This window comes from Rhamphochromis longiceps, linkage group LG10, assembly GCF_057381845.1.
Source record: "Rhamphochromis longiceps isolate RC_006_pf linkage group LG10, R_longiceps_female_GT1.1, whole genome shotgun sequence".
In the NCBI taxonomy this organism is placed as follows: Eukaryota; Metazoa; Chordata; class Actinopteri; order Cichliformes; family Cichlidae; genus Rhamphochromis; species Rhamphochromis longiceps.
Genome location: NC_140566.1, coordinates 20,147,443 through 20,173,476, shown reverse-complemented (window position 1 = coordinate 20,173,476; position 26,034 = coordinate 20,147,443). Strand labels below are relative to the sequence as shown.

The following is a 26,034-nucleotide window of genomic DNA, read 5'->3' as shown; positions in this document are numbered from 1 at the left end:
TGAAGTGTCTTGCCCAAGGACACAACGACCGAGACTGTCCAAGCCGGGGCTCGAACCGGCAACCTTCCGATTACAAGGCGAACTCCCAACTCTTAAGCCACGATCGCATTTGCAGCAACAAAAACATAATACTCCAGAAACAGGCTTTGCCGATCTGATCAACTGCTCATAACACTTCCACATTGGAATAGATGTCATTAAAGGGATAAATAAAAGCATATTTATATATAAACATATATAAATAAAAAACATGGGTTTTTTTTTTACATTAGTAATTCATTTTGTGCATAATTTTATATTTTTGTTGATGATAAATTAATTAAAGCAGACCTTCCCAAAGTGTGGGATCGCAGAGCCATTGCAGGGGGGGCGCGGCATGAAAAGGGAAAAAACAAAACAATGCTTGGACACTGCTAGCACGGGGCGCCCACACAAACGCAAGGCAGGAGATGAAGCATCGCTGAATACGTTTCCAAACCAACTTCATTCTAAGCCAAAGACTAGAAAATATGGTGAAGCATATTTTGGTTTCACCTGCACAAGTGCCAAGGTAGGTCTCGTCAGCAGAATTGGTTTTCCCTGCGTCGAGAGCACGCGCTGGGCTCTTCAAATCACGGACAAACAGTATCCCACATTCTTGATTTTTAGTTCACAAACACTTGTTGTAATAAATAACTACTCCTGACATTTTGGAGATATTAGCTCTTTATACAGTAAAGTTACAGTGGGATACAAATAATATCAGGCTGATCCTGCCACGATTTGTTCCCCCTGTCTAAATCATGGACAAACAGTATCCCACAGTTGTTTATGTTTTTAAACCCATTTTGCACAGAGAGGCATTTTTTGAAAAATGTATTGATAGCAATGTTGAATATTATTACACAGGTAAAAAAAGAACTACATGTAAAATAATCACACCATGACACCTCTGCCTTTCTAAATAGAGGGACAGTAACTGCGTGTGTATGTAAGCGTGTAAAACCTGAAGATAGAGACAAAATACCGTTAATCTGACTATCTGCCATTCTGCAATTCATCTCCTGTAAACAATAACGTGGCGCACAGCGTGATGTGGAAAAAGGCACATACCTTTAACGTTGCGTGACGAACTCTGTATTCCTCGTCCACACATAAACCCAAAGAAGGAGTTTTAAAAAATCTCTGTTTACGGTGATTCCAAACGCCGTTTATTTTAGTTTATTTTCTTACTACCTACAGATTACTTGTATTTGCTTAATTGTTTACTAAACAATAGCATACTTTTTTCAGTCTGTTTTCAGTCACTTAGATGAGTGATGAAAAATTTCTTAAATTAAACATTTTCTAAAACAGTGGACAAATGCTGAAATAGTGTTCACTCAGAACACAAGAAAATGAAGTCACCAAACATCCTTTCTTTGAGAAAATGCAGTACTGCTGGATGGTACTGCACTGTGGAAACAAAAAGACAAAACTTAAGTAATCAAGAAATAAAAAACAATAATATCTTTTTCTGAAAAGGCAGAGGAATCAAGATACACTCACACATGATTTATATGTAGAGAAGAAAGAACTCTCTCATGTAAACAACATGTATTAAAAAAGTTTCACAATAGGACTACACCTGTTAAAAGAACCTGTTAAACAACAACCCATGGTGATGTATGGTGACTCATACGTGTAAGGACATTCTTGCAAATGAAATTCTTTACATGGTTTTATTTCTTGCTGAAATGAAAGTGAATACATGGTGCCAGCCATGCAACTTCTTGGTTAGCAAAACATACTGACATGCACAAGTTTAAAAAGATTTTCACAACTGAATGTCTTTTAAAAAAGAGAATCGGGACCTAAGTTTTTATTCATTAAATATATTAATATTTTCTCATGTAACCATTAAATTAGACTATAATAAATGTACTGTAGTAAAAGCATCACTACAATTTTTTTTATAACTGATTGGGGATTAATTGTAATAAAAAAAACACTTTCAGTTTAATTTTGTACAAATTAGTTTTCAGACATTTTGTGAAAAGCAGCTCAGTTTGCACACATTTATTTTCTTTTTGAGGGCCTAAGATGAGAGGAATGCATGTGTGTGCATGACGAAAACATAAAGTACATACACACGTAATTTGTTTTGTTTTGTTTAAATTATATGTGTTAAGCTTGTAAAATAATTTATCTAAAATATACTATTATTTTATATGATATTCAACATTTTATGTAAACATGATATACAGTAATGAACACATAACACATTATTATTATTTCTAAATATTATAGCACATTAAAGTGAGCAGGTCAATAGTTGTTTATTTGCTAAAAGAAAGTCTACTGTAATAGTCTAAGTAGAGGCATATGATTCACCATTTTGTGACTGTATTGTTAACATTATTTCTTTTACAAAGCTGTTTTATTGCATTTTTCACTTCATCAGAATCAGAAAGGGTTTTATTGCCAAATGTTGAGCAGGTTTACAACATTAGGAAATTGCTGCGGTGCTTCAGTGCAAACATACTTTCATAAATTACACTAAAATAGACATTAAAATAAAAATAAGAATAGGAATTAAAAGTGCTAAGTAGATGGATATATACATGAGTGCAGGTGGTGATCAGTGCCAAACATTGAATGATGCAGTGAACACAGCGTAGGGTCATGTGTTAGTGGTGGGAACAGTCTTATAGTTATTGTTCATGTGTCCGACAGCAGAGGGGAAGAAACTGTTCTTATGGCGAGAGGTTCTGGTGCGAATGGACCGGAGCCTCCTGCCTGAGGGGAGCAGGTCAAACAGACTGTGTCCAGGGTGAGAAGGGTCAGCTGAGATCCGAGCTGCACGCCCCAGTGTCCTGGAGGTGTACAGGTCCTGCAGAGATGGGAGTCTGCAGCCAATCACCTTCTCAGCAGAGCGCACAACACGCTGCAGTCTCTGTTTGTCCCTGATAGTTGCTCCAGCATACCACACGGTGATGGAGGAGGTGAGGATGGACTCGATGATTGCAGTGTAGAATTGCATCATCGTCCGTGTTGGCAGGTTGAATTTCTTCAGCTGCCTCAGGAAGTACATCCTCTGCTGGGCTTTCTTAATGACGGAGGTGATGGTGGGCTCCCACTTCAGGTCCTGGGTGATGGTGGTACCCAGGAAGCGGAATGAGTCCACAGAGGTGATGGGGGTGTCAGTCAGGATGATGGGGGGGAGTGGGGCTGTGTGCTTCCTGAAGTCCACAATAATCTCCACTGTCTTCTGGGCATTCAGCACCAGGTTGTTGTGGCTGCACCAGGACACCAGACGTTCAACCTCCCTCCTGTAGGCAGACTCATCCCCGTCCGAGATGAGTCCAATAACGGTGGTGTCATCTGCAAACTTGATTAGCTTGACAGACTGGTGGGTGGAGGTGCAGCAGTTGGTGTACAGGGAGAAGAGCAGAGGAGAAAGAACACAGCCCTGAGGGGAGCCGGTGCTGATGGTCCGGGAGTCCGAGACATTCTTTCCCAGCCTCACATGCTGCTTCCTGTCCGTCAGGAAGTCAGTGATCCACCGGCAGATGGGATCAGGCACATTCATCTGGGAAAGCTTGCCTTGGAGATGGTCTGGAAGGATGGTGTTGAAGGCAGAGCTGAAGTCCACAAACAGGATCCTGGCGTAGGTTCCTGGGGAGTCCAGATGCTGCAGGATGAAGTGTAGGGCCATGTTGATGGCGTCATCTACAGACCTGTTGGCTCTGTATGCAAACTGCAGGGGGTCCAGGAGGGGGGCCGTGAGGGTCTGGAGATAGGGGAGAACCAGGCGCTCAAATGACTTCATGACCACAGATGTCAGAGCCACGGGTCTGTAGTCATTTAGTCCAATGATCCTAGGTTTCTTGGGGACAGGGATTATGGTAGAGGACTTGAAGCAGGCAGGCACATGACATGCCTGCAGTGAGGAGTTGAAAATGCCAGAAAACACTGGGGCCAGCTCGTTTGCACAGTGTCTGAGGGTGGCAGGAGACACACCGTCTGGGCCGGGAGCTTTCTGAGCATTCAGACTCTTAAACTGCTTCCTCACATCTGCTTCATGAATATGAAGAGTTGTGGTGGGAGGAGGTGGTGTGAAATCCTCTTTTGTGCGGGGTGAGGAGGGGGGTGTTGTAGGTGAAGTGTTTGAAGGTGGTGATGGCTCTATGGAGGGGGGAGAGGTGGGGGAATGAGTGTCCAAAGTGTCTCTATTGTTGGGGCCGTTGGAGGTGTGAAGGCTGCCTGATGGCTCGTCAAAACGGCAGTAAAAGTCGTTAAGGGTGTTGGCCAAGAGCGAGTCATCAGTGGAGTGGAGGGTTTTAGGCTTGTAGTTGGTGATATTCCTAAAACCTTTCCACACAGAGGCCAAGTCATTCTCTGAGATCTGCTGCTGCATCTTCTCAGAGTGCTGGTGTTTAGCAATGTCCACTTCTTTAGTGAACTTGTACTTGGCCTCTCTGTAGCAGTCCCTGTCTCTGCTTCTGAACGCCTTTCTCTTTTCCAGCCACAGCTTTTTGAGTTTAGGAGTAAACCAGGGTTTGTCATTGTTATAACTCACCCTGGTGCGTGATGGCACAATGCTGTCCTCACAGAAGTGGATATAGGAGGTGACAGTGTCCGTAAACTCGTCTAAGCTGTTAGAAGCAGCCTTCATTGTGTCCCAGTCTGTAGACTCCAAACACGTGCGAAGCTCCTCCACAGACTCGTTGCTCCACAGTTTTTTGGTCCTCACGACAGGTTTGGAGAGCTTCAGCCTCTGTCTGTACGCGGGGATCAGGTGGCTCATGACGTGGTCAGAAAGTCCGAGTGAAGCGGGGGGCACCGCACGATAGGCCCCGCTGATCGTGCTGTAACAGTGGTCTAATGTCCTCACCTCTCTGGTTGGGCATTTAATATACTGCTTGTATTTGGGAAGCTCATGGCTCAGATTGGCTTTGTTAAAGTCCCCAAGAGCAATGATGAGAGAGTCCGGGAATATCCGCTTCTGTCTTTAAAGCATATACAATAGGATTGAGCAAAGGTGGTATGGTGTGTGTCAACGTGTAATTTATCATTCTAGCATTAGGATCAATGTAGAAGGCCATTGCTACTATGTTAGTGATGGCAAGAAGAAAATGACCACAAGGATCAGGTGAGAAGTACAAGTTTTTAACGCTCTGACTCGTTCCTCTCTTGAAGTAGTCCTCCTCAGTGCTATGGAAATACAGATATATGTGACTACTATGAATGCTAGGGGAATGATGAGAATTATAATGACTAGGGAAAATGCTAACTTGAAATTTAAAGATGTATCATTACAAGCTAGATGATAAATTGGTCCATGATCACAATAAAAGCTGTTTATTACTAAAGATCTACAGAATGAAAGACGATTAAGAAGCCCAACCATGGTTGCAATTGCACTCACCAAAAAAATCCATACAAACAGCAGAATAGCAGCAATTGATGTTTCAGTAACAATACTATGATACCTTAAAAGACAAATTGACTTTTATTATATCAAGATAGCACAAGAGTGTGATGATCAAAATGGTGACCACTTCCGGGACAAAAACAACTGTATTATGATGCTAAAACAACTTCTACTCTATTCAAGAATCTGCACAGACAGCAACTTAATGCAAAGCTAGCTAAGAAATCAGAATGTTGACCCCAGCACATCATTCAGTCCAACACCGTCAACAGGTAACAAAGACAGTGATGAGCAGCCCGGGTTGCAGCATTCTACCCTTTATTTCTCAATTTCTCCTCAAAGAGGAGAGGTTAGAAGCCATGGCACAGGGAAGAGAGGCCACAAGTGCTACTTATGCAAAATAATTTATCGCACAGACAGTTTTTTTTTTCATCACATGCGCAGTACAGCCCTGTGTATGCTGCTCTAACACTGTCCACAAACGTAACAGGGCTGGCTGCTTTAAACTTAATTTGCGATTCAAAATGAACCAAGAAGTAGGAATAGATAAAGTAATATTTTGGATTGGTATAATTACATAATTATACATCAATATATGGGCATCTTTATATTAACTCATTCACTGCCATTGACGTCTATAGACGTCAATTGAAAGCATACGTTTGAAAATGGCTGGCAGTGAATGAGTTAATATAAATAGATAAATTATCTATAGATATATAGATAGTGTATATATGTGCATATACAAGAACAAATACATTTGATGAAATATGATAAGCACTCACTTCCTCTTACTTCTTTTCAAATAGGAAATGGTTCATATTTTCTTAGTGGAATTCATTGCCTGAGGTCTGAATGATAAGTTTTGTTCATTGTGTTTATATGTAGGCTTTCTTTCAGATTTTACATATGTCATATAGAAGAACCCATAGTCACATATTCATATGTTTAGGGACATTATTGCTAAAGAAATTTTTTTTTTACTTCCTGATCAAATAAAGGTGAATACACAGTTCCAACTGTCCTCCTGGTTTTTATATTTAAATATATAACTTTAAAAAAATCAGGTACATAAATTCAACTTTCATTCATTCATTGCTTTTTTAAAACTTTTTTTCAAGGGTTGTGGGTGTTAAAATTATTTTCCATACAATATACAGTATTCAAAACATTTTATGTAAACATGATATACAGTGAAGAACATAACATAATACACTATTTCTAAATGTAATATTATAGCACAAATAGCTAGAACTTGTTTTTTCTTTTTTTTTAAGTATACTGTAATAGTCCCAAATGGGTCAATATAATAGAAACATTTGGTTCACCATTTTGTGACTGGACTTCTAATATTATTTATTTTCCAAAGCTTCTTGACTGCATTCATTACTTCTTCTGTCTTTAAAGCATATACAATAGGATTGATCAAAGCTGGTAGGGTGTGTGTCAAAGTTGAGTTTATAATTCTGGCATTAGGATGAATGTAGGAGGTCCATACAGCAATGTTTGTACCTACAAATGGTAGGAACAAAATAGCAACAAGGATCAGATGAGAAGTACAAGTTTTCAGTGCTTTAAGTCGTTCCTCTCCTGATGCAATTTTGCTCAGCGCTATGGAAATGCAAACATAAGTGCAGGATATGAATATTAGCGGAATAAAGACTCCTATACTTACAACAACATTTGCCATAATGATATTTAAAGATGGATCATTACATGCCAGACGATATATTGGTCCATGATCACAGAAAAAGCTTTTCACTACAACAGAGTCACAGAAGGAAAGACGATTAATAAGCCCAACAACTAATGTTGTTAGACTCAACATAACAAGCCATATAAACAGCAACATTGATGTAATAGATGTTTTAGTCACAATGCTATGATACCTTAAAGGGAAACAAATTGCTATAAGTCTGTCATATGCCATCGTGACAAGCGTCCATGACTGCACACCTCCAAAAAAAAAAACAAAGAACATATAACTTAAACAGGCCTCATAAACAATGTATCTCCTGTCAAACAGAAATGTGTCTAATAGTTTTGGGATGAGAGTTGTGCTCCCACACAAATCTGCCAAAGCCATGTTGAACACAATCATGTATTTAGGAGTATGAAGTGTCTTCACCAGCCAAATAAGTGAGAGAAGAAAGCCATTCCCCAAAACAGTCATGATGTAGACAAAACACAGGAAAACATAGAAATATTTAACATGAGGGATGTTGGAAAATCCACTGAGATAAAATATTGCAGGGCGAACAAATGTGGAATTAGACTTAGTAGTGGCTTTTTCTTCTGAGTCCATTACAAATAGGTTTCCTTAGTCATAAAAATCACAGATAAAAGCATATAACACAAAGTGAAGCATCTGATCCAAAGTTGCTGTAATAAAATTTTGCCCAAACTACATAAGCAGTGCACTACAGTGAGGCGTCTCATGACCAACCTGGTATTTGTATTTTACCTCTAAGACTGTGATGCAGCAGAAGCAAGTAACTTTGTCACATGGCCATCTTATTTTCTACTCACTGGGTGGCAAAAAAAAAAAAAGGTAAAATTCCAGCAGCTCAGGTTTCAGTGTAATATAATAAAATTATATAAATTTAACATCACATAAAAATACTTAGCTTTTCAGGAGGTAACATTGGGAAGATTATTTTAGATCAGCATGATAAATTAAAATACAGATGTTTTAGCTTTAAATCACATTAAATCGTAAATTTAACAACTGTACTAACAGATTTTTCATGTTATTTTGCATTAAATATGTTAATGCGCTCTCTTTAATTTTTGCATTTATACTGATATTTCATGCATCCAAGGAATAGCGCCAAGAAACTAGAATCTAAGTCATGACAAAGGAAGGCAAGGTAAGGCATACTTGAAGATGTTCAAGTTAAACAGGTTAAAACCTACATCTTTCATTTAGTAGTCTGTTTTCTTTACATAATAAATTCAATTACCATTGTTCTTTGAAAAATATAGTTAATTAATATGCATATTTTATACCTGGCTCTATAGTTTCAATCAAAGCTTTGACACAGTTTTCATTGAAAAAAAAAATGTAATCAATCGCAAAGTAAAATGTGTCGCTATGAATCTAACTGTTAGAAACATCCTTAGCAACATAAGCGTATGTGCCCCAGTAAAAGTAGACTAGTGCCAACAAATTCATTAAAATTATTTGTTAGGATCCCTGGGTTTTTAGACCCAGGGTTTTGTATTTACAGTTCTTTTGGGTTTTGTGATTCCTTGTTTATTGAGAATCTCTTATGCTGTTTGACTCTTCTCGTGTATAAATAATATACTATAGTTTCCTTTATAATTTATTTTATCCTTTGCAGTCTCTGTTTATATTCTGCTTCTTCTTTCCTGTTTTATTGTGAAAGTCTTTTGTCTTGTGTGTCTTGTGTAGAGTTTACTTCCCTTGTCTTGTTATTCCTCAATATTCCCGATTTACTTCGGGTGTGTTTCCTATGTGTCTCCAGTGCTTTGAGTCATTCCTCTCCCGACGCAATTCTGCTCAGTGCAAACATAAGTAAACGCTATTAATATTAGAGGAATACAGATTAAACTAACTAAGGAAACATATGCCATTATGCGGTTTAAAGATGTATCATTGCATGCCAGATAAAACACAGGTCCATGATCACAGAAAAAGCTTTTCTGTCACGTCCGTTGTGGCAGACGTGTGGAGTTAGTAGAAAGGACCCAAAATGCAGCAGCTCTGGTGCAGGTGAGCATTTATTAACAGGAGTGGATACAAACAGCAATGGCGGGGGAACATGAAACTGGAACCTAAACTGGGCAGAGCTAAAGAAAAACAAGAGCACTAGAAGGCCATAAAACAAAACACGAGTCCAAAACCAAAAGAAGACAAAAAAAGAAACACACCGGAGCTCAAGAAAACAAAGTCCAAAACAGAACAGTTCAGGGGGCCGGCCCGGGAGCCGACAACACAGGAGCCTGAACCGTTCAGGAGGCTGACCTTGCGGACGGCAACGGCGGCGACGACGGCACTGGTCCGGGGGCCGGCCGTGCGGAAGGCAATGGCGGTGACGACGGCACTGGTCCGGAGACTGGCCGCGAGGAAGGCAACGGCGGCGGCGACGACAGCACTGTTCCGGAGGCTGGCCGTGCGGAAGGCAACGGCGACGACTCAGGCGAAGGGGGTCTGGGGGCCGCCCACGACCAGTAGCCTGGAAGGTGGCCGATTAACCACAGACCCAGACGAGGCAGGACCAGACGATGCTGAAGGCAAAGACACGGAGGCAGGACCAGGCGACGCTGAAGGCGAAGACACGGAGGCAGGGCCAGGCGACGCTGAAGCTGGACCAGGCGAAGTCGAAACTGAAGCTGGGCCAGGCGAAGGCATGGACGAAGCCGCTGCTGCAGGCGAGGCTGAAAGCACTGAGGCTAGACCAGCTGAGAATGGCACTGCAGGCGTCGGCGTGGAAGCCAGAGATGGTGGCGCTGCCGGCGGCGGCGTGGAAGACAGTGGCGCTGCCGGCGGCGGCGTGGAAGCCGGAGACGGTGGCGCTGCAGGCTGGGCGGATCCCTTGGATCCTCCTGCGATGACAGAAGACGAAGGCCGGAGCGGTCCCTCGGACCCTCCAGCAGAGACACGAGACAAAGGCTGGAGCGGTCCCTTGGACCCTCCAGCGGAGACAGGAGAAAAAGGCTGGAGCGGTTCCTCGGACCCTCCAGCGGAGACACGAGACAAAGGCCGGAGTGGTCCCTCGGACCCTCCAGCAGAAGCCATCACAAACCCAGCAGGCATGGAGTCCACTAGCTGACATAAAGGCAACTGGCACTGCACTGAGCACTGGCTCTGCCCAGGCAACGCTGACATGGTGCAGTTCTCACTAAACTTCAGGGGTCCAGAATCAGCTGGGGACTGAGACCTAGCCTCTGGGGAAGCCCTGGAGTGGCAAACTGTGCCAATGGCGGCTAAACCATGAAAAGCACCCTGAGTAGAAACAAGACTTTCTCCCTGCATAGAGTGAATGAGTGAAACTGGTAATACCGGAGCCTGAGCTACGGGTGACACAGGAGACTGAACTACAGGTGACACAGGAGACTGAACTACAGGTGACACAGGAGACTGAACTACAGGTGACACAGGAGACTGAACTACAGGTGGCACTGGAGACTGAGCTGAAAGTGACACTGGAGGCGCTGGAGACTGAGCTGAAAGTGACACCGGAGGCGCTGGAGATTGAGTGGAGAGCGAGTGAGCAGCTGACACTGGAGACTGAGTGGAGATATATATATATATATATATATATATATATATATATATATATATATATATATATATATATATATATATATATACACACACACACACTGTGGCTAAGACCATGAAGAAGAACGAGTTAAAGTCTCTTGTGGTCAGTGGGTTGGTTGGGAAAGGTGTGTTCCCTTTAGACGCGGACACTAGGATGCAGCGTCGGTCTTTGAAACCTCTGATCAGCCTGAGGTTTGTACTGGGGATGGGACAGTGACACCTACTGTGGTCAAACCAGGTGGGGGAAAACCCCCAGCCTCTCTTCCACGGTTTGAGCCCTTCTCTGTTGAATCCAGTAATCCCAGTGTTGGTGCACGCTTAAAGGTACGTTTGGCTCGTCTTGAACTTGAACCAAAGAAAGGGAACGTAAGGATGAGCTTGAATTCAAGCTAAAGTGTCGGCAGCTAGAAGCTGAGACATCTATTAGGTTGCGCCAGCTGGAGTTGCAAGCTAACAAATTGTCTCCTGAGCCTTCTGCTCCACCTTCAGTGAAGTATGAAGATAACGTTAGTAATCCCTCAGATAATTCTCCCCCTGCTCCTGCACCTCCAACATTTGATGTAGGCAAAAACATTGCCCTGGTTCCACCATTCAGGGAGACTGAGGTGGAGGCCTATTTTAATGTGTTTGAGCGCATTGCTTTACATTGGCCCAAGGAGGTTTGGTCCCTTTTGCTTCAGTGCAAATTAATTGGTAAAGCACAGGAAGTATGCGCAGCTCTCACTATTGAGGACAGTCTTGTGTATGACAATGTCAAAAGTGCTATACTCAGCCTATGAGTTGGTCCCTGAAGCTTACAGGCTTCTATTTGATAGGTGGTGTCAAGCAAGCAAAGTTTCAGAGTTTAACGCACTGCGTGAACTGTTATTGTTGGAGGAATTCAAAAACTGTGTTCCTGAGCATACGGTGCTGTACCTGAATGAACAAAAAGTTGCCACTTTGCAAGAGGCAGCTGAGGTTAGACAGCTAGCGAACAAACAGAAGAGGTCTTCCACACAAGGCTTGACTTTCTTGTTTTTATGTAACTAGAACATGAGAAAAAATGAAAATGAATCGCTGGTTAACACACATCTTAATAACAACTTGCCGATTAGCCTAGCTTAACATGTACATTACATCAGCATACAGTTCGCTCCATGTAAACACACATAACGACTGTCTCTACACATGTCAATACTCACAAAGACGAACGTTTTCCGAGGTGCGAACGTGTAGAGCACTCTTAGCGTGAACATGAACTAGTCCCTATTTAATAACTGCCGGAGCACTTTTTCACGACATCATAAGCGAAAGGGTACATCAAAGATAGGTTAGTGAACAGGACGCTCCCTCGCTCCATTTCCGCACATAGGATACAAAGATCTCTTGTGAAAATGATGTCTCACTCTGAGCTTATTTATCACTCTGCTTATGTGGCTCAATCAGCACACACACCAACCGCTGACTTTTGACTCAAGGGCATAACACTCCCCGCTTGATATACACACATTATATCACAATAAACATCAATACAACATATTCAAACATCATCTAGCATTGAAGAATATTCATTCAGTCTCTGCAAGCAAAACAACAATCTCTGAAACTGGTCTGAGAAACATTTTAACAGTCCCATCTTTTACAGTCCGCACTTCCACTTTTCGGACCTTCTTGTCGCTGCTGGGGAATGTTTTTACTATTAGTCCCATGGGCCATTCATTCCTGCTGGCTTGGGGGTCCTTTAGCAGGACCACATCTCCTATTTTGACATTAGGTCTAGTCTCTGTCCATTTTGCACGACCTTGTAAGGTGGATAAATACTCTCCCTTCCACCTTTTCCAAAAAGTGTCAGCGAGGAGTTGAACATGTTTCCATTGTTTCCCAAACAGCTGCCCTGATGAGAAGTTCCCAAGTGGGGCGGACACAGCACTCATCTTCTGCGTTAGTAGCACTGCTGGAGTGAGTACTGCAGGACTGTCAGGGTCGGTGGATATGGGAACAAGAGGCCTTGCATTAATAATTGCCATCACCTCGGCCATGAAGGTGCACAACACTTCATGAGTAAGACGTGTTTGTTCAGTTCGTAACAACATTGCATCCAGAATGCGCCTGGCAACGCCTATAAGGCGCTCCCACGAGCCTCCCATATGAGACGCATGAGGGGGATTGAAAGTCCAAACACACCCTCTCTCTTGCAGGTACTTTCCTACTGCTTTGTTTCCTGAGTTTAGGTCTAATTCCTTACAAGCGCCCACAAAATTCGTGCCTCTGTCCGAGCGCAGAAACTTGGCCGGGCCCCGAATAGAGAAGAGCCTTCTTAATGCATTGATAAAACTATCAGCAGACATAGTCTCTATCAGTTCGATATGCACAGCCCTAGTTGACATGCATGTGAATAACACAGCCCAACGTTTGTTCTGGGAACAACCACCTCTTGTACGACGCGTCACAATAGTCCATGGCCCAAATACATCTAGGCCTACAGTGGTAAAGGGTGGTTCAGGGGTGACTTGGTCTGCAGGCAAGTCTGCCATTTTCTGGATCTGCATTTTGCCTCGCAACTTGCGACATGTGACACACCGATGAATGACAGATGACACAAGCCGCTTCCCTCCAATTATCCAGTACCCAGCACCACGGATAGCTCCTTCAGTTATGTGTCTTCCTTGATGAGCCACTCGTTCATGATAGTGAGTTACAATTAGCATGGCGATGTGGCTGGTAGATGGGATAATCAGAGGGTGCTTTTCATTCTCTGTGAGATCGGCAGCGGAAAGACGTCCACCGACTCGTAAGAGACTGTCTTTGTCCACTACAGGATTGAGCTTTTTGAGTGCATCAAATATGCCACTGACCTTCCTTCCTTCTTTAATGTTTTCAAGCGTCCCTTTGTAAGCTTCTTGTTGGACGGCTCGAATAATGACTGCTTGGGCTCGGGTGAGTTCTTGGACGCTCGGTGTCTCACTGAAACCTTTCCATCCCCTTTGCCCACTTGTCTTTTGTGCAAAGGATGTAACTACATGAATGAGTCTGGCTATGACTCTGCAAAGAGTGATCCAGTTTGAGTACTTTTTGAAACGGTCAGAACCCAACTGTGGCTCTGCTACAGTAGTTTTCATTACTTTTATTTCCGGATGTATCTCTCTGTCTTTTTCAGGTTCGATGAGCGTGAAAGGACCAGTGTGTGGTTCTGTGTGTGGGTCAGAGTACAGAAAGGGTGGACCTGAGAACCAGGTACTGTTCTGCAGGTCTGCTGCTGGAATGAACCGAGTGGCCTGGTCAGCTGGATTTAACTCACTTGGTACATAATGCCATTGACTCGGATGGGTGGATGCTCTAATGCGCGTAACCCTGTTGGCAACATACATGTAGAATCGTCTGGAGGTGTTGTGTATGTACCCCAACACAATCCTACTGTCTGTGTAAAAAGTCACATTGTCTACTTTAATGTCTAACTCGTCTCTGATGAGCTCAAACATTTCCACCGCGAGCACAGCAGCACATAGTTCCAGGCGTGGTACAGTGTGTGCGGGGCGGGGTGCGAGTTTAGACTTCCCCATCACAAACCCAGTATGACACTGTCCTTCACTGTCAACTGTACGCAGATAGACTACTGCACCTATAGCGACAGTGGAGGCATCACAGAAAATGCAAAGTTCTTTCACTTTCGTTGTGCTTAACGTACCTGGGCTGTAGCACCTTGGTATTTGGAGGTTCTCAAGGGCTTGCAAAGAGTCTTTCCATAAGTCCCACCTCTCCTGTTTCTCAGGGGGTAAGAGTGTGTCCCAGTCTTTTCCATCAGATGACAGTTCCCTGAGTAATGCTTTGCCCTGCATTATTATGGGAGCAGCAAATCCCAAAGGGTCATAGAGGCTATTAACTGTCGACAATACTCCCCTCCGTGTGAATGGTTTGCTCTCATTTGACACCTGGTAAGTGAAGCTGTCAGATTGTAGGTTCCAACAGAGTCCCAAGCTTCTCTGAACTGGAAGAGGGTCTACTCCTAGGTCTAAATCTTTCAGGTCCTTTGCACGATCCTCAACAGGGAAAGCTTCCATGACTTGACTGCAGTTTGATGCCACCTTGTGGAGGCGCAAGTTAGACTCTGCCAACATGTTTTGCGTTCTTGTGAGCAGGTTGATTGCTTCCTCTGGCGTGGCGACTGATGTGAGACCATCGTCAACATAAAACTGACGCTCAACAAACTGTCTTGCATCAGATCCGTGTTCTCGTTCTCCCTGCTGTGCTGCCTGTCTCATGCAGTAGATGGCAACAGCGGGTGATGGGCTGTTTCCAAACACGTGGACCTTCATTCTAAACTCAACTATGCTCTTTGTAATGTCATTGTCCTCATACCACAGATAACGCAGATAATCTCTGTGGTCTTCGCGCACAACGAAGCAGTAAAACATTTGCTGCACATCGGCTGTCAGGGCTATGGGCTCTTTGCGGAAGCGCAACAGCACTCCCAATAGGGAGTTGTTCAAATCAGGTCCGCCAAGAAGCACTTGATTGAGCGAAATTCCATCACATTCTGCACTTGAATCAAACACGACTCGTATTTGTTGTGGCTTCTGTGGGTGGTATACCCCAAACGTGGGCAGATACCAATGTTCTTTACTTAGTGGCAGAGGAGGGGCAGGCTCGGCTTGGTCGTTATCCAACATTTTCTGCATGAATTGGATGTAGTGATCTTTCATTTCTGGTCTCTTTTCCAAAGTCTTTCGGAGAGAGCAGAGGCGTTTTGGGGCTTGTTCTCTGTTGTCAGGGAGCCTCCTTCTCTGTGAGCGAAAGGGTAAAGGTGCAACCCAGCTGTTCTCTTGGTTTTGATAAACTTCACTGTCCATTATTGTCAGGAATGCTCTGTCGTCGATAGACATGGCTTGTTTGTTATCACCCTCAGATCTAACAAACACAGAGTGTCCCAAATCGTCTGTGATGCAGGTTGCATTCATAGTGACCCCATAATTCTCTTTAACGTGAATTGTGTTTGGGCAAGGCTCAAAATAGGATGCACGTCCATTATCTAAGGTGTGTGTTTTATAGACATTGACCTCTGACTGACTGTGCACTTTTCCTAGACACACCTCCCCCACAATAACCCAACCCAGGTCTAGCCTTTGGGCGTATGGTGCATCATTGGGTCCGTTGATTTGCTCACGTACCTTATGGACCCTGATGACGTCCCTTCCAAGGAGTAAAAGGATTGGGGCGTGGTGGTCGACAGGTGGGATGTTATCTGTCACTGGAAGAAGATGTGGGTGATGCTGGGCAATCTCTGGAGAGGGTATTTCAGATCTATTGTCCGGCACAGAGTCACATTCAATTAAAGGGGGTAGCTGGATGTTGACTTCTCCATCCAAAGACTCGAGGAAGAAGTTTACAGCTCTCCTACCTGAGGTTTGTTCTCTGCCAGAGCAAGTCTTTAAGGTGTATGGAGTGGGTTTGGCATTGATTTTGAAAAGGCTGAAAAACTCTGACTTAACCAGTGACCTGTTGGACTGATCATCTATTACTGCATACATTTTTATAGCTCTCTCTTTTTGGCCTGCGGGATACACTTTGACCAAACTGATCTTAGAACATGAACGTGGGCTATCACCTTGGCCACATACCTCTGTGCACTTCGACTCGACTGAAGGTGAGCTCTCGATTTGCTCTTCATTGTCGTTGTTTCCTGGTGTAGTACTCTTAGGGGCAAGAGTAGGACCAGGATGCATTGCAGATAAGTGTTTGAGGCTGTCACATTCAATACACTTAACCATTGCTTTACAGTTTTTTGCAATGTGTTGGACAGACCCACAGCATCTGTAGCATATGTGGTGCTCTTTGAGATAGGCTTGTCTTTCTTCAATAGTTTTGTCTCTAAAGAGCTTACACTTTTTGAGTGGATGTGGTTTTTTGTGGATTGGGCACTGGCGATCCGGTTCCTCCATTTTCTTTGGACTGAGATTATTCTGGTCCGGCTCTGCCGTAATGTCCATTTTGTGTGCTGACACAGTAGGTTTGCGACTATATGACCTCAGTTTTTCTGTGGGAGAAGGGACATGGGTGTTGGCCTTGGACATAGCAAAGCTTGGGTCATTCCTCATTTTCGCTTGCCGCTGGACAAATTGTGTGAAAACTGAGAAAGGAGGAAATGACACACTATGAGTCTCCTTGTACTGTGTTCCTACAGTTGTCCACTTTTCCTGTAGGTTGAAGGGAAGTTTTTCCACTATTTGCCTGACTCCTCTAGCTGTGTCCAGGTAAGCAAGTCCTGGGAGCGCGCCATCTTGTTTAGCACACTGAAGCTCCAATAAGATGTCACTAAGTTCCTGCAGCTTAACATTGTCTTTGTTTGTGAGTTTGGGAAAGTCCTCTACCTTTTTTAAGAGTGCGTCCTCAATAGCCTCAGGTGAGCCGTAGCACTCTTCAAGGCGTTGCCAGACCATCTTCGCACCTGCAGCAGGATTGAGGGTGTGTACAGCACGAATGCGCTTAGCCTGTTCGGATGATGTTGGACCCAACCATTTTGTTAGCAAGTCTAATTCCTCTCTTGGAGACAAATTTAGGTCTTTGGTTGCGCTGATGAATGAGGTTTTCCATGCCCAATAGTTTTCAGGTTTGTCATCAAATTGCAAAAGACCTGTGCTAACTAGTTCTTTGCGAATTAGGTATTTTGCAAACTGTTGCATTTCACTTGATTCAGGTACGCAGTTGTTAAGGTTGGGGGTGTGCTTTGTGGAGTTGGACCAGTACGTGTCGACTACACCAGTGTTCACTGTTTGCTCCTGTTTCCTTTCTCTATTTACAGGTGGTGTTTTCGTCTGAGTGTTGGTTATAAAAGGATTAGTTATTTGTGTGCTTTCTTGTGCATCTACTTCATTGCAATTTCCTTTAGGAGGCTGTGCTGAGTCGTGCTGAGTGTCTGGGTAGAGTAACTCACATTGTTGTTGAACATATTCGTTAGTGCGGTGCACTGTACTGATGGGCTCAGCTTCCTCACAAAGTTCTCCGTAGAGCTCCCCGCTCTGAATCTCTGCTTCTTCATAGGCTGAGGCCTCTGCTTCAGCTGCGGCTATTGCTTTTTGGCACTGGAGGACATGTAGATGAGCATCCAGTTCAGCTCTCTGTTTCATTGCATTAGCTTCCTTTTCAGCGAAGGCCAGTTGAGCTCGTGCTGCTTGAGCTTTGGCGTAGGCCCTTGCAGCTGCAGAAGCTGTTGATGAGGATGTCCGTTGAGAACGCCTTGTCGATGTTCTGGATTGCTGCGACTTGGTGTCGAATGGCTGAGACCGTTGCTGCGTTGTAGCTGGTTGAGTGGCAACGTCTGGTTGCTGTTCACCACCGGCTGCTTCGTCTAGCTCTTCAGCAGCGTAGTCTTTTAGGTAATTTCTTCCTGAGCGTAGACTCATGTTGCTTAAAGTAGCTCTGTATGTTTGAACCCGCTGAGTAGGCGTCTTTTCCTTCGTCTTTTTACTATGCTGCCCTCACGACACGTGACCCTGTGAGGTTAGACAGCTAGCGAACAAACAGAAGAGGTCTTCCACACAAGGCTTGACTTTCTTGTTTTTATGTAACTAGAACATGAGAAAAAATGAAAATGAATCGCTGGTTAACACACATCTTAATAACAACTTGCCGATTAGCCTAGCTTAACATGTACATTACATCAGCATACAGTTCGCTCCATGTAAACACACATAACGACTGTCTCTACACATGTCAATACTCACAAAGACGAACGTTTTCCGAGGTGCGAACGTGTAGAGCACTCTTAGCGTGAACATGAACTAGTCCCTATTTAATAACTGCCGGAGCACTTTTTCACGACATCATAAGCGAAAGGGTACATCAAAGATAGGTTAGTGAACAGGACGCTCCCTCGCTCCATTTCCGCACATAGGATACAAAGATCTCTTGTGAAAATGATGTCTCACTCTGAGCTTATTTATCACTCTGCTTATGTGGCTCAATCAGCACACACACCAACCGCTGACTTTTGACTCAAGGGCATAACAATTGAGGACAGTCTTGTGTATGACAATGTCAAAAGTGCTATACTCAGCCTATGAGTTGGTCCCTGAAGCTTACAGGCTTCTATTTGATAGGTGGTGTCAAGCAAGCAAAGTTTCAGAGTTTAACGCACTGCGTGAACTGTTATTGTTGGAGGAATTCAAAAACTGTGTTCCTGAGCATACGGTGCTGTACCTGAATGAACAAAAAGTTGCCACTTTGCAAGAGGCAGCTGTCCTGGCAGAAGAATTTGCTTTGACGCACAAAAGCGTGTTTGTAAATCTGAATCACCCTATCATGAACAAATGAAAGAGGACACAAAGCCGCACCCTCAACAACCTCGGGGTTCCTCGGGTTCCAAGTCTGATAGACAATGTTTTTACTGTCACAAAGTGGGGCATATAGTTTCTGAGTGTTTGGCTCTTAAACATAAACAGTTGAGGTTAGCCTCTGGTTTTTTCAAGGTTGCAGTGAGAAACTTATTTCCTATTCAGGGTGTTGAGTTTATAATGGGAAATGATATTGCTGGGGTCAAGGTACTCCCTGTTCCTGAAGTGGTGGATAAGCCCAGCTGTATCCTAGGAGAGGATGAGCTGTTGAAATCCCACCCTGATGTGTTTTCTGTCAGTGTTCTTACCAGGTTGCAAGCTCATAAGCTGGAGGAAGTGAACTTGAGTGAGACTGTTCTTGGATCTTGCAAAGAAAAGCGTCTGGACTTCTTTAAGTTGCTTGAAGACGTTTCACCTCTCATCCGAGAAGCTTCTTCAGTTCTAAGGTCAAATGGTGGAGAGTCCCAGATATAAACCTAGTGGGAGTAACCCCCCACAGAGGGACAAAAGGACCCCCTGATGATCCTCTAATCGCCTGAGCCAAGGTGTGAAACTGGGTGTGGGTCCCAATCAGCCAGAGTTTCGGGTATGTTCATTGTGAAACCTGGCCCCACCTTATCATGCGAATTCCTGAGGTCAGATGGCCCAGGATGTGAGTGGGCGTCAAGGCGTCTGGGAAGGGATCTCAAAACTGGATTATAGATGGCAGAGAGTTGGTGTCGTAAACCCCCGCCTCTGTTCAAAGATGGTCGCTCACAGTGGACATAGATGGCTTCTTTCATCCTCTTTCAAACCATCTGTTCTCTCTGTCCAAAATGTGAACATTGGCATCCTCGAAAGAGTGTCCTTTATCCTTAAGCTGCAGATGGACTGCTGAGTCTTGTCCTGTGGAGGTGGCTCTTCTGTGTTGTGCCATGCGCTTGTGAAGTGGCTGTTTGGTCTCTCCAATGTAGAGGTCTGGGCATTCCTCGCTGCACTGTACAGCTCCTTTGACTACGATGACCTGGATGACTGAGAACCTTCACAGACATGTTCTTGGATCTGTTCTAACTGAGGACAGAGAGCCGGCTGCTAGCCTTTCTGAACCAGCACTCGATGAACAGGGTCTGACTACTCTGTCTGACGTTCTTCCTTTGCCAGTCTCATCTGTTCCAAGGATAAAGCTGGAAAACGTGTATGAATAAAACTCACAGGAATACCCTAAACAAGAAATTGCATAGATGTTCACTGTGTATGCTTTTGCATCCTTAATAAAATAAATGCATTGGAACTCGCTACTCCCCTCTGCGAATCTCTACCATATGGCTACCTTTCCTGTGAAGTGGAAGGGTTTGTGTGTCCCAGGAATCCCAGGGGCTATGTTGTCCGGGGGCTTCTGCCCCCTGGTAGGCTCTCCCATAGCAAACTGGTCCTGGGTGAGGGACCAGACAAAGGGTGATTCAGATGACCCCTATGAGAAGAACCCCTTGGGAACAGTTCACCCTGCACGGGATAGGGTTACCAGGGCCCTGCCCTGGAGCCAGGCCTGGGGAGGGTGCCCGAGAGGGAGTATCTGGTGGCCAGGCCTTAGCCCGAAAAAGAGACCACCTGCAGGAGGCATCGTAGGGGTCGGGTGCATTATGTGCCGGGCAGTGGCCAGGAATGGAGGCCCTGGGGGACTGATCCCTGACTACCAAAACTACCAATTGGGACATGGAATGAAACCGTGCAAAACGTTTCGTTGGCATTGTTGTGTTTGTTGAGGAGAAAACTTACAAACATACAGTACATCACTTCAGAGTCACACAACTGGCGATCAAAGATTTATGTAAATTTGACAAGCTAAACGCACTATATACTGCACAGCAGCGGTCCCCAACCTTTTGTGCACCACGGTCCAGTTTAATGTCAGACAATATTTTCACGGACCGGCCTTTAAGGTGTTGCGGATAAATACAACAAAATAAAATGATACAGACAAAGACAAAAACTGTGGTATTTTGTAAATATAATAATAAACGCGAATTCAGCTGTGTAATTGTGTAACTTTATTAGCAGTATACTCCTGAAATGCGCCAACAACATTGAGAATAACATCCTCCTCTCTGCCCCTTAATGCTCTCTGGTCGCTATGGTAACGCGTAAATAATGCTTTCAAAATAAGACACACAACTACAAAACGGGAAAAGACCCAGGGAAACCGACTTAATGATTAAAAACCCTGAAAACCATACACTTCACACCCGAGCCTCAACTCTCGCGGCCTGGTACCAAACGACTCACGGACCGGTACCGGTCCTGTTGGGGACCGTTGCTGTACAGGAGACACGGCACTAGATTGATTGACAATGGTCTCCCACAATACATTGCAGCGTTACGTCAACTCCAAAGCCCTATCGTTGAGTCACTTCCGGTATTTCAGACAATCCCTTTCCGTCAAGAGCCACTTGTTAATTTGTTGCGGACTTGTTAAAGTGTTTTCTTAAATGTTATTTTGTTGTCAATTTTTTTATTTGTTTTTGTTTTTTTAATGTAAAAGTGTTTTCGGAAATGTTATTTTGTTGTTGATGTTGTAAATGTGATTTGCACTTCCCAGCCACCGTACATTTAAGCTTAGAAACATATACTCACATATGCTTGTGCCAACATAAATCTAACATCTCCAATGTTTTGATTCTGCAATAGTAAGGTGGATCATGAAATGAGGCGAACAGAGGACCGGTCCAATAGAATTTAAAGGTAAGCACCATCTGTTAAACCAAAGTTGGATGAATTCTAAATTATCTGTTCGCTGAGTTAACGATCTTCACTGTTAAATTGGCTCAGTAATGCTGAAACATTAGACCAAGAGACGTTTCTTAAGAACTACAGGTTGATGTCTAAGTGTTTCAGGGCAAGTCGAGTATGGACACTAGAGCAAGAGACTTTTGCAAAGATCTACAGGTTGACGTATAAATGTTCCGAGAAGCGTTGGACGCTTTTAAAAAACACAGAATTTAAAGTATTTTGGAAGCCGGGCTCCCTATAAATGCAAAGTTCAGGGATTGGTATCCCCACCTGACTACGGACGCCTAGCGTGACCGGTTGGACCGGAGATCCAGGTTGGCGTACCTCAGGGACTTGGGACCCCGTTAAACGCTAGTGGTTAAGAGACCACTGGGAGTGGTTAGAGTCCACCCCCTTTTTGCCTTTTTTGGACAGCAGAACTGAGCTTGGGTGCTTATAATCTTAAAAAGAAGCGCTGGGCGCACGGCCGGAAATATAGTTGAATTCAACGAGTGTATAGGAATTGTGTGATTCTTGTTGTTAAAATTGTAAATACGTGGCTTCTATGTGAGGTGGCGAACATTCTGACAGACTGTTTCGCTGCGATGAAAATATTTAATGGTAGTGGTTAGAGTCCACTACTTTGCCTAGGACAGAGAATTGGAGTTGAGCAGGAAAACATGGTCGACAACAAGTAATTTTGAGATAATGCTTGTATATTGCTGCTTGGCTAAAGAAGTGTGCTAATTGTGCTAAAGGATTGTGTTAAATTCTGCTAAAGAATTGTGTCAATTGGGCTACTGCGAAGAAAAAAGGGTGTAGAAACTGAGGAAATGCAGTAACGTGGAGAGTGTGTGTGTATGTGACAGGAAGTGAAAGTGTCTGCATGCAGTCTGAAGGAAATTGGCTGATGTGAGTGCAACGAATGACGAGAAAGAGACATTTTAAAATGTGGATAGAAGAATCACAGAATGAAAGTGTCAATAAGTAGTGATGAGAAGGATATTAAATAAATGTCTTAGTTTGTTAGTACAGGTGCCCACGGACCTGGATCAACTTCCTTCACGAGCACAGCGGCCGGGTCAAAATGATAGATTAACATAATTGGCATGATACCCAGGCCAGGTTTTGGCTGAAATTTCACAGCTTCATCTCGATGTACATCTTATCCTGGAAAGAAGCTTTAAGGATGGTCAATCTCTTCCTGAAGATAAAAGGCAGCTCCAGACCAACAGCGTCAACTTCAAGAATCAACAGCTGGTGAACAGACAGCAGCACTGACTTAAAACTCTGAAAGGTTCAGCAGCATGTACAAATACTATCGTGGATGGAAGCATGCGCTCTTAATCACAAGCTGGGAAGTTCACCAGTGACATCCTTGTGTGTGAATGGACTTGAGAGGACCATCTGTTTTGCATTTGCCATGCTGGGAGTTAAGCAGCAAAAGAAGAGACCGAAAAGAAAAGAATGAACAGATAAGAAGAAACAGCTCATTGGTCCTCTGATTGCCAAAATAGTGTAGATTTAACAGACACTTGCTATCAAATGCTGAGGTTATCCATCGCTGAGAAATAACTCTCCAAGCTGCAGGACAACAGGTTGACTTCTGTGAAAAGGAAAATAGACTGGTATGACCAACCAGTGATGAGACAATAAATGTAGTTTTAAAATAGTAAATTGTGAGATGTCTTCTGCTGATTGAGCAATACAAGTGATTTACTGTATGAAGGAGATTCTTTTTTGTGGTAATATTTCAAATATGCATTTCTGTTGTCCTGTCAACTTGGGTTGACAGGACAGTGGGTTATGTGGGTTATGAACTGATATGAAAATTAGGTGATCATTGTTAGATTAGGAATAGATGGTTTGATCTCACAAGTTAACAGGATGTAGCAGAGTCTGTTAGAGTAGAGACTAAAAAAACCGAGTTTCCTGTTTCTGATGCATGGGTGAGGTTGATATACACCTCTGACTATATGAAAATAAACTTGCTTTGTAAAATACATGACAGCATGTTACAATATAATTGAGTAAAGTGATTGGGTCTGTGACTAAAATGAGTGCAGCAGTGCAGACCTGGAGAAGAAATTTACAATCTAGTGATGAAACATTGGCATGAAGTGTTTAGGAAGTGGTTAATGGAGAACATTAGTGTTGTGTGAATTTTGCAGTTGCTAACAAAATTCTCTGTGTATTTAGCAGGTGGAACTATGCCAGTTGATCCCAGACTCTCCAGAATTGTGGAGCACTTGTGGGCAACCGGCAAATATGATGTAGGGAAAATGAACAGAGGGGGTGACACTTAAGTCTGAGTTCAGACCAGATAAGCATCAGCATTTAATTAAAGCTAGAAGCAGTGACGACAGCACTGAATCTCGTGTTACCGGAAGTTCTAATGCCTACATCATATTGTTTTATTGGGAGCAAGAGCTTTTCTGGTTTGTTTTCCCTTTTTAAGAGAAAACAGTTCATTTTGGACGGGTTCTGAAATAGGTCTAATATTTTATATGTAACAGTGCACTTAGACCCATCATTGGTCAAGATGGCGCCAGTGTTTACGGCCTGCCGTCGGACTCTGTTTGTACTAGTGTTTTATTTTTACTTTGTTTTAAAACATGCTAACTCTCTGCTTGTATATGATTGCCAAATGGTGCTGGCTATAAGATCCTCTCAGTTAAAAAACTCTTTATTGCAATCGTGGATATCAGGGAACCTTCTCCCCACCGCTCCTGTCAGGAGTTCCAGCTTGCCTCCGCTGTGTTCCGGTGCTACCTCAACCTAGAGGGCGCCGTGGGAAACGCAGTGGCTTATTGGTGAGAATGAAGGCTACCTGGACACGATTTTGAAAAATACTTCACCCTGACACCTGTTGTCGGGCTTACGACAACAGGTTCCTCAGACACCTGTGAAAGGTTCCTGCAGTTTTTTATCAATAAGATAAAACGTCTTCGATCTATGATCGCTGATCTATGATCAGCTGCAATCTTTTGTAAATGGACGCAATGTTCTTGAGAGGTTTCAGTCTGGTTTTAAAACTCTTCATAGTATAGAAACTGCACGTTTAAGAGTTCTTAATGATCTTTTATTAGCCACTGACTCAGGTGACTCAGCTGTGCTTCTGCTTCTGGATTCTCCATTTATAGGTCTAATTTAATAGCTCTAGGTCTAATTTTTACAAAATATAACATTTGTTTTCATTCATATGCTGATGATACTCAGATCTATCTTCAACTGAAGGGAAATAGTTCTGCCTCACTAGAGGCAGAACTGGAGGCAGTGTATCGGTGAAGTTAAATCTTGGATGGCCTCTAACTTCCTTAACTTCAATGAGAACAAAACCGAAGTGATAATTTTTGGACCAAGTGGCAATCCCAGCACCTCTAATTTTAACCTGCACAGTCTTGAGTCTTTTGTCAAATCGCATGCCAAAAATTTAGGGGTTAATATTTGACAGCAATTTCATCTTTGAAAAACAGATGAGCTCAGTCGTACAGCAGTCTTTCTTCAAACTGGGGCTTTTATCTAAGGTGAGATCATTTTTATCTTTTAAAAACATTCAACGGGTGATTCATGCTTTTATTATATCCCAGCTGGACTATTGTAACTCCTTATATGCTGGAGTTAGCCAGACCTGCCTGGCAAGGCTGCAGTTAGTCCAGAATGCTGCAAACAATGGTTTCTATGATCATTTTTCTATGATTTTATGGTGATTTGTGTGATTACCAATTCAGGTACAGATAAAACGTAAGATTATAATGAACCATGAGTTCCCACAACTCCGGATTTTTTCCTAGAGAACCAGCGAGAATCACAAATCATTCCAGGCATAGCAGACGGCACAATCAGTGATTGAGGTCAAGGGTCGTGTCATTTGGGGTGCAGCAATAACCACGAGGGGGTTGGCGGAAATCCAGAAGGACCAGACCAAGAAGGACCAGCACGCTGAGTCAGTTGAGTAAGAGAAACACCCAGACCTCAACAAAAGGGGGCAGAATAATCCCCCGGTCTGTGGAAAAGACCTCAGGGTAGTAGAAAAAAAGTAGAAGCTGGAAAGTAATGGGAGGTCTGAGAGTATTAGCTTTACTAATAGTCTGTGTGATTTTTATGTTATGTTAATTGCCCGAACACAGTGGTCATCCCACATCTGGTCCACTCGTTAAAGGGGGACAGACTGTCCAGAGAGGGAAAAAAGCGCGGCAACTAAGAGAACTGACATGTAATGGGTATAGAAATAGCAACCTGGGGTTAGATTGGCTAATTCAAAATATAAAGGAACAAAAGGTGTCAGACTGTGCGGC

The 26,034-nt window shown here is 43.4% G+C and overlaps 2 protein-coding genes and 1 pseudogene across 2 annotated transcripts; all 3 read right to left on the bottom strand.

Moving 5' to 3' along the window:
• Window positions 1-4,919: 4,919 nt before the first annotated feature.
• On the bottom strand, window positions 4,920-6,024 carry LOC146660773 (olfactory receptor 52B2-like; annotated as a pseudogene).
• Window positions 6,025-6,719: 695 nt separating this feature from the next.
• Window positions 6,720-11,533, bottom strand: LOC146660772 (olfactory receptor 1-like). The gene is made up of 2 exons (XM_085419630.1): window positions 11,513-11,533; window positions 6,720-7,670 (listed from the first exon to the last, which is right to left on the bottom strand). Exon 2 carries the CDS (start codon window positions 7,566-7,568, stop codon window positions 6,720-6,722), a length of 849 nt encoding a protein of 282 aa, XP_085275756.1. The 5' UTR covers window positions 7,569-7,670; window positions 11,513-11,533.
• Window positions 11,534-14,255: 2,722 nt separating this feature from the next.
• Window positions 14,256-18,657, bottom strand: LOC146660771 (uncharacterized). The gene is made up of 3 exons (XM_085421606.1): window positions 18,383-18,657; window positions 14,418-18,226; window positions 14,256-14,283 (listed from the first exon to the last, which is right to left on the bottom strand). The coding sequence occupies exons 2-3, from the start codon at window positions 18,059-18,061 to the stop codon at window positions 14,256-14,258; spliced, it is 3,672 nt and encodes a 1,223-aa protein (XP_085277732.1). The 5' UTR covers window positions 18,062-18,226; window positions 18,383-18,657.
• Window positions 18,658-26,034: the final 7,377 nt, after the last annotated feature.